The sequence below is a fragment of the Gobius niger genome (assembly GCF_951799975.1).
Source record: "Gobius niger genome assembly, chromosome: 19".
Classification (NCBI taxonomy): domain Eukaryota; kingdom Metazoa; phylum Chordata; class Actinopteri; order Gobiiformes; family Gobiidae; genus Gobius; species Gobius niger.
Genome location: NC_136870.1, coordinates 21,098,372 through 21,107,427, shown reverse-complemented (window position 1 = coordinate 21,107,427; position 9,056 = coordinate 21,098,372). Strand labels below are relative to the sequence as shown.

Here is a 9,056-nt window from a genome sequence, read left to right as displayed (position 1 = left end):
TTTAACATGGGCTTTGGCTGGAAAGCAACTCAGTCTATGCAAAAGGTTGACAGTTATCCCGTGTGAAAAACATGGAAAACGATAGGGTATTTATTTCACACCTTTTTTGGGGGGGTATCCTGCTTGATTCCTAACATTTTCAGCAGTCTGCGAAGCATCCTATAATCCTTTGATAGCACAGGGCCAATGACATTACATCGTCGCACTTGTCGACTCCCCTTTTTCGGCCAATCTGCAGACCCATTCGCTCTTTCTTGATCTCCATTGGCTGAAAACCGATTCAGAGTTGTTCAGGAAAAGCATTTTTATGTCTTCGACGTTTTTGAAGTTCTTTGTATAAACCACACGGAGTAAGATAATTCACGTGCATTGGACCCCCTCCCCCTCCCTGTTTTTCCTTTTTGAACCCCCTCAATGTTCATCCATGTGTTTTGCCATTTGATCACGAATGGTCTTTTTTTCCGTCTTCTTCTTGTGCAGTCACTGTTGTCTGAAGATCGCGGGGTCTCTCCTCTTGCAGTGATCGCTAAGTCTGCGTTGATTGTTCGTATTTTTAACATGTGGATATGCCATGTATGCGTGTGCTTGGTGTCTGTAGGTAGCATCGTACAGTAAGTCTCTCAAGTCCCTATAGCGTCCATCGTGTATGCAGTTTTAAAACTCCACCAGGGCTTACTTGCTTTGTCATTTTTTTTGTCCGCATACTCATCGCGTCCCAACCCCGACTGTTGGATCGAGACGAGCTCGGATGAGTCCATCAAATACTTTTGTACTTTTGCACAGTTTTCAAGTCCGACTCTATCAAAGGGGGGGGATTTGTGTCTCGTCTGGCATCTCCCCTCCTTCAAAGTCGCACCGGTGCTTTTTGAAACTGGAATGGTGGGTTATTCGTAAAACAAATCTCTATTCTTGTACATAGAGTCTCCTCGTTGGTAGATACTGTACAATGAAGTCCCTGCCCCATTTCTAGGCCAGTCACAATTGTATGCGTGTGCTTCGTTGTGATGTACTGAAATGTGCTTGGGGGGGGGGGATGTTCTGCCGTGTTTTGTGCTTGCAATTTCGAGTAAACATCATGTAAATCTGTCTGTGTGTGTTGAGTTTTGGATATATCTATTTATGTACATATACCGTTTACTATATAAATCTCCAAGTCTTCAAACGTAATACTCCTTGTCCTTGTTTTTCTTGTTTTTCGAGATTTTGGCGATGCCCAGCGGCTTGTCCTTGGCGCTCCCGTTGGGCTGGGTGGCGGAGTTGCTGATGTAGTTCCGGCTCTCGTCCACGTGGTAGGAGCCCTCGTCGCGGTTGCGGTACTTGTACATGGCGTAGAGGAGGATGAGGATGCACAGGGCGGCCGCGGCCACGATCCCCACCACCATCCCCGTGGTGCTGCTGCTCTCCCGCACCTCTCCGACCGGGCCGGTGATCACTCTGATCTCGGGCAGCGGCGGGCGGGCTGTGGGGCGAAGACAGAGGGGGAGTTACGGTATAACTGGGTTTAATTCAGCATTATATAATACACTTAAAGTCCTCTATGAGATGAGATAACACGCCGTGACCCAACTACGACTTAGCCTTGTGAAATAAAAGTTTTTTCCCCAAAAGATATTGTTGAATAAGCATTAAAGGGACTATACAGAGTTTAAAGATGTTAAAATTATGTATTTTCCTCCCCCTACATGTTCCTCCATGTCCTAATGTGTAGAATGAGCCCAGACCTGTTCACCACAACTGCCTCTAAAATCCTGCACTGTCACTCAAAAACGTGTTACTTCGGGTCCGAAGTGCCGTCATGCATGGGCTTAATATAGAAGGTGCAGTTACATGTATGACCTGAGGTGGCAGTAGTGAGTATAAAATGGCTAACTTGCATCTAGCCCATTTAAACAAGCCAAAAAAGCTGAAATTATGATAATAATTTCAGTCACTCTGCCTTAACCAAGTGCATTTTCTCCAGTTTTCTCTCCAGCTTTACCCAAATCTAAAAGCTTCTTGTAGCCTATAGGCCAGTGTCACGCCTCATTTGAAAGCTATGGCCAACAAAACTGATCTATAGGTAAATGGATCTTTAATCTTTTTTTGTTGCTGTGTTTATTTCATCGCCTTTTTGTCACTTTTTTGTCACATTCTTGTTGTTCTTTCGTGGCTTTTGTGTTGCATTCTCATCATGTTTTCGTCACTGTTTTGGATGTTTTTTTCATCTCCTTTTGTGACTTTTTTGCCCACCATTCTATCACTTTCTTGTTACGTTTTTGACACTTTCTTGTTGTTCTTTTGTGAGTTTGTTGCGTTTTCATCCTTTTTATAAAAAATCTTTTTTTCATTGCCTTTTTGTCAATTTTGTTGCGTTTTTTATCATTTTGTTGTCACTTTCTTGTAGCTTTTTTGTCGTGTTTTTCATCCTCCTTTTTGTCTCGTCTTTGTCGCAATTTTGACCCATTTTCAAGAAGCCAAACTGGAGAAAATGCACTCGGTTATATGTTTTCTGGGAAAGGCTCGCGTCCCACTGAAAACGGTTCTTGCTCCATGACTTAGTGCGGAGATGTTTAGGTTGTCATGTGTTTAGAGAAGTAGATGCATCATCTTTCACCACAAAGGCTTTGCTTACACTGAAATTACAAGTAGCAGGCTTCTCTGCAGCCCTTTTCTAAAATGTACGAGAGCCTACACAAACGTCCTGCATTATGCTTGATCAACTAGTTTTTTGCCATGTTCTGTTGTTGTTCCCTACTCACCTTATTAAATGTACTGTGAGTGATTCTCTATCCTCAGAGCTCAAAATGCTCATTTCCACCATGTGATTTCATTCTTTTGTGCTTTTAAAATGAATTCAGTTAACTTTCACTCAGCTCAGACGCCACCTACACTTAACCTACATCTCAATTTCAAAGCAAGTAGCATTATTTCAGCTGCATGGCTTGGATTGTGGAAAAAATATCAAGTTTACTAAAAATAAAATGCTTTTTATATCATAATGTTAATGGCTGTGTTGGAAAAGTCTGTACTATCAATCAACAGGCTCATCCTCTTCATAAGTAAATGTCAACTTAAAGTGCATATGACAGGTTTTAATGCTTTTGAAAATATGACTTATTGAGAAGGATAACATCAGCTGTAAGTTTATCAGTTGCATAATTATCATTTTATTCGGTGAAGCAGCTATTTTAATGAAGATAATTATTTTTAGTGGAATTTTTAATCCTCCTGACAGGAAGTGACATAAAAGATAGTAATGGTGCGATCCAGGCAAACGCACAGCTAAAGTTCCAGAGCAGTTAGATACTCATTTCACATTGACTTAACATGGTCGGCAACAGTTTAAAATAGCTAACCTTCATCTGTGTCACGTCCTGTCTGTGTCCAATAAGGAAGTGAAACTATAAACATCATGTCTAATGTGTCTAATGTGTCATGTGCACTTTAAAGCACTATATAATGGTATCACTTGTCATTTTCTACTGCTAATGTTTTAGTGTTAGGGCTGCTGAAAAACCGTGACTGTCTAAGTAGAGTCTGCATTTTGCCACTGTTCTTGTGAAGTTTCTCAGGCTCGCTGTCCAAATTTATGCATAAAATTATTCTTGTTTGTTCCAAGAGAATGACTGGCTGTCTATCCTTGTTTCCGTCTTAGTCCTGCATGCAAAAAAAAGATACCAAATGGGCTAAAGCTTGCCCTGCCAAAAGCCTTAAGAAGCTTTCCCCGATTAACCAAAGAGGATGTCACCAACATTTTTGGAAACTCCCCACCTTGGACATCGATTGCGGTGTTTTCTAAAGGCGCAAAAGGCGGAAAAAACATTGAAAAGCGCGGCTACCAAAATACAGCCGCCTACGTTTGGACACGCTGTAACAGTGTAGGGAATGTTGCACAAGAGTCCATAGAGAAAGGATCCGTGTTTATACAGCGCTATTCTCGGGCAAATCTAAAGAGTTACTGAGGTAGAACGCGGCAGGATGGTCAACAACTGTGCAACCATGTAAGAATGTGAGACCAGTTCAAAAACGGACACGAGCAATTATGTATCACACTCTCTTGGATTGGGAACAAACACGCTCACATAAACAACTCAAGAGATGAGCTAAACGAAGATTAGATAAGAGGGAGTACACAAAAGCAAGACCAAATTGGCAACAGCTACACTGCCAGACTAAAATAAAGTCATAACTAACGGTTATTATCTGGGGTCGCTGTAGTTGGTCAGGTCAGGAATGAGATAAGATGACGACCTGAACATCCTGAATCACGAGGTTATTCCATCACCAGTTCTTCCCTGATGGCACAGGCATGTTGCAAGATGACAAGGCCAGGATTCATCAGGGCTCACTTTGTAAAAGAGTGGTTCAGGAACATAGATATAATATAATAAAGATGAGTGGGTCCCATTCAGCCCCATTCATTGAAAAAGGTCCCGTGTCCTGTCTGAAATTAAATGGCCTCTCTGTCTCTAGCCTGTTCCTTATAAGGGCAAAAAGGCGGGAAGCCCTGCACTCGAGGAGCGGGTGGTGCCTCCACAGAGCTCTTGAGCTTGATTGACAGGCTCTGGAGCCAGTCAGTGTACTGAAAATGCTTCCAAATTTCGGGCTGATAAACAAAAACTTGATTACAAAAACGTGATTAAAAATATAACACCTACCCCAGCGTTGTCACATGGGTCATAGTGTTTTTTAGAAAAAGAAAAACTCTTTGGAGCCAGGCTTTAAGCCGTTCTTGGGACGTTTGAAGTCCAATTAGAATCAATGCGGCCAAGTGTCTCTTGGAGTCGCCCCTGCCCACCAGGGGGTGATATTACAGCAATGTCAGCTCTCCACCATAAGGACCATACAGAAGCACGATCCTCGCCCATTGTTCAAGAAGCATGAGGTGGATTGGCCAACAGCGAGTCCAGATCTTAACCCCATTGAGAATGTTTGGGATGTGCTGGAGAAGGCTTTGCGCAGTGGTTGCACTCTTTCATCATCAAAACAATATCTCGGTGAGCGTGTGCTGTAATCAAAGCTAAAGGCGGTCCAACCAAATATCAAAGCGTGTGACCTTTTCTGTGACTATTTCTTTGGTCAGGCAGTGTTGTATTTAAACCACTTCAAATACCAAATAGGTGGCCACCAACAAAATAAAAGGTTGTTCGGCACTTTTGATTACAGCACGCACTCTCTGTGGCATTGTTTTCGATACCGTCCAACACCGTCCAACGCAATTTGTTTTCACCAAGATCTTGCAATGATGACGGAAAAGTTCTCCGCCGCATCCCAAAGATTCTCAACGGGGTTAAGCTCTGCCCTCTGTCTGAAAACGAAACGTCCCATGCTCCCTGAACCACTCCTTCTCAATTTGACCCTGATGAATTCTGTCACTGTCGTCTTGAAACACGCCCTTTGGACCCGCGAGGAAAGACATCTCCACGAAAAGTTCAATTAGTTAGCATCAATAATCCTTCTGCCGCATGACACTTGTACTCCACCTTGTTAGCAGCCTCTCTATACTAATGACGTGCACACTGTTATAGCCTCCAACTTGCATTATTAATTGTAATGGCACATTGAGGGAGTGGGAGGAGAGCTGCTGCCGCTGCTGTGGCTGCTGCGGCGCCCAGATACAATGCATCATCATGACAAACTATTTGACATGCAGTTCTAGGTATAATACGACGGGCTGCCAGGAGTGGGACGCCGCTCGGGGCTAGGGCTGTTTGTGCACATCGTCACGTAACGCATAAAAAGATTATATTACCATCAGCCAAGAAGGAGAAGAGGGGAGAGGCAAGGTGCGGGGCCGGGCGCTGCATTTATCAATTTTTATTGGAGATGTTTGACACTTAACGACAACAGCAGACAGGGAGCGCAGGGGTGTGGAGATTTATGCCGTCTTATTAAATCACTGTGGGTAAAGGAATTAGCGCGGCGGTAACAAGGTGTAGCGAGCAAGGAGGGGAAAGCAAATAAAAGATACGCCAGGGTAATTAAAAGAGGGAACCTGCTGCATGATGGCTAGGGGTGATTTCGGAGCCCTGCATGCGACAAACTGGGACACATTCGGTAATAGGACGTGAACGAGAATGATCGGATCCAGAAAATCCTCATCCATTTTCTCGGCTTCGAACACTTTGAGAAGAAACTTGCTGTCTAATGAATCCACACACTAATATGGGCCGTGTCTTCACCTGTCAGTCGTCATATTGCAATGCTAATGCAGGCTCTTACATGGAAAGCTATTACAGTCCTAAGCCTTCAATTCCCTCCATAGTAATACTGGATAAAGACAAATCAATAACGGGGCTATTTACTTTGAGCTGTCTCCCAGTGGTAAATTTAATGCATTTTACATCGATGCCTATACAAGTGAATGTAGTTATGGCCTCCTAATAAGCAAAAATAAGGAATGAGAAGATTGATTTGGAGTGAAAGCTTACAAATGATATCGTGAGTCAATAATCTCCAGCCAGTAGGCCTACAAAAGCATTTCTACACGGGAATGACATTTTATACGCATCCAAAAAGATTCACATTCTGTTTAGAGTGTTGAAATATTGTCTTGGCTACTTGTCTCCTATACGAACCTCAGTCACCTTTACAATTAGCAGAGTGATTATTCGAGCAGTATTGCTAAACGTGTACATTGCATGTTATTTTTGTTTTGTTTCAAGCAGCTAAAAGTACAGTAATATAATGAGTAGGACTTTACAATACTGGGTTTGTACAGGCAGAAGAAAGTCAAAATGCATGCTTTTTAGTGCCATTTGTAATGCTCAAATAGTAGATTCAGATTTTACTTGATCTTATAATACTAGCTAATCTGTTCTTATATTGTTTGTACTACATTCTTACTCTTTTGTCAGTAATTAAAACTCCACTTCTTATTCCACTTTCTAGAACATTAGTGAATATGTTATCAGCTATCATAAATACTATATTTTAATGGGGGGATATAATCTATAATTTCTTAAAGCAGAACTAAGTAACTCATGCCCCTAGAGGCCATAGGCGCCACTGCAGGTGTCGTAGCATGTTGCGTTTTTTTACTCATTAATTGTCCGTGAGAGTAAATACTACGCTGACAGAAAAGACAAAGGGAGAGAGGGATATTGTACATCCAATTACACAATGGAGATAATTTTTTTCACTCAAACTTGGCTGTAAATACTGTTTAAGTGGCGCTAGCCCACAGTTAGCTTGCTCGTTAGCCTGTTAGCTTCAGAGGGACTACAGAAAGGATTTAGACCTGATTTGGACTGGTTAAGATCAAGTTTGGACTGCGTCTTTTGACAACTTTAAGACTGGTTTAGCCAAGGTACAGACTGGTTTATACTGGTCTATGCTGGTTTAGACCAGTTTGAGACTGATTTAGATCAGGTTTGGAACAGTTTAAAAAAAACAAAAACAAAAAAACATTGTTGCTTGTTTCCCAAATGGTTAGAAAATACTTTTTTTTTTAATGGTTGTGGGGGCAACATTAAAGGGTTATGGCCTTGATTTTGGCATTTTACATGAATGACTTTTAATGCCCCGTGGAAACCCTGAGTACAGTCATGAGTAAGACCAAGGAATAACGTGATATCTATGAAAAGGACTTACAGGACACACAATATATTACCTTTCCCTGCAAAGTCTGAAAAACTACCTGGAAACTTGATGAGCAATCTGGAAAAAATGCCTGGAATATGCATTATCCTTTAGTTGCCATGCGATTTCAGTCCTATTAACATAAAGCTGTCAAGTAAAGAAACTGTCTAATACCCAAAGAACTCACTGAAACTCCCACACAGTCCCCCTTACTGGCTAATTTTAAAACTTTTTGTCCGACATGCCGTCCGTCGTTTGTGTCTGTGATCTTGTTGCCTTTGAAAAGTGTCATCGTGATGTGTGTCTTCTTTATTTATAGAAAGGTGAGTGTATTTTTTTTTACCTGAGCTCGGGTCACACGGGTCAATGTCCTCATCATCGCTGGGACACTCCGCTGACGCCACCAAGAGGTCATCTGTGGACTGCGACGACAGAAAGAGAGGAGCAAACAGGTCAGGATCATGATCAAAGATGAATTTCTGTCTATGCTGGGGAATAAAACGTGTTTCTCATCTCATCTATATCCTGTTTGACAACGGCGTCAGTCCACTCCTTGACACAACGCCAAAGAACTCCCGTCTCCTCGTTGTCGGAACCCTCATAACGGCTGAATAATTTCGCCAACATTTAAATATTTCTGTTTATTTATGCCATGTGTGAGCAGATAGCACCGCTCGCTGTCGCCCACCCGATTTTTTTTTCCCACTTTGTCACAAACATGTCCGCCTGTTAGCGATGGGCGCGGCGCCAGAACTGGAGCAGAGATCTGAGGAGGAGGAGGCGAGTCATTTGGATCTTGAAGCTCGCCACAACTTTCGCACTGTGCCTGCGGCTAAATTGCACGTACTATAGTATATGCTCAGAAAGTCGGGCTCGTTTGCTGAATGAAAGGTACAAATAATACGAACAGTGCGGCAAACAACTGAAAACATGGCGATTCAAATAGAAAATTAAGGACTTAACGCAGGCCTCACCCTCCTTTATATCTGCTGTTTTCCTGCTCAAGTGTAATTTGGTATATTACAGTTTCTAATCAAGCACTTTGAAGCTTGGTTTAGTCTATTTTAGTCCTGGATTAGACCGGGTTTAATCCTGCTTTTGGACTTGGTTCAGTTTTGTTTTATTTGGCTCCAACCTGGTTTTGCCTTGATCCTAATCTATTCAATCTGGATTATTAGTAGGCCATAGTAAGTTATAACTGGTTTCCTCATCTGCAAGACTGGTTCAGAACAAGTTAAGGTTTTAGTCTGAATCTGGATTTGATTTAGCACGGATTCAGCTGGTCAGACTTGTTTATTTTCTGCTCGATTCTTGGTTTGGTCCTGGATAATCCTAGCATAGTCCCCGATAGAGTTCAGGAGAATATGATGCCATGTTGCAAAGCTTTATGGGCTTAAAACACTGGAGTTGTTGTTCGCATGAAAGCATTTGGACACCACAATGTGTTGGATATATTTACCAGCAGTGACTCGGCAGCTGATCCACGGCTCTTTTGT

The 9,056-nt window shown here is 42.3% G+C and overlaps 1 protein-coding gene across 9 annotated transcripts in view; it reads right to left on the bottom strand.

Annotated features, from left to right (window-relative positions):
- Window positions 1–676: 676 nt before the first annotated feature.
- The window catches only part of nrxn1a (neurexin 1a), a 159,952-nt gene continuing 151,572 nt past the window's right edge, over window positions 677–9,056 (bottom strand). For all 9 annotated transcript variants that reach the window (XM_079577098.1, XM_079577095.1, XM_079577097.1 and 6 more), the window contains 2 exons: window positions 7,904–7,982; window positions 677–1,459 (listed from right to left, as the gene is read on the bottom strand). In XM_079577098.1, the coding sequence (XP_079433224.1) occupies window positions 1,158–1,459; window positions 7,904–7,982 (381 nt within the window). In that variant the 3' untranslated portion in view covers window positions 677–1,157. The remainder of the gene's footprint in view (window positions 1,460–7,903; window positions 7,983–9,056) is intronic.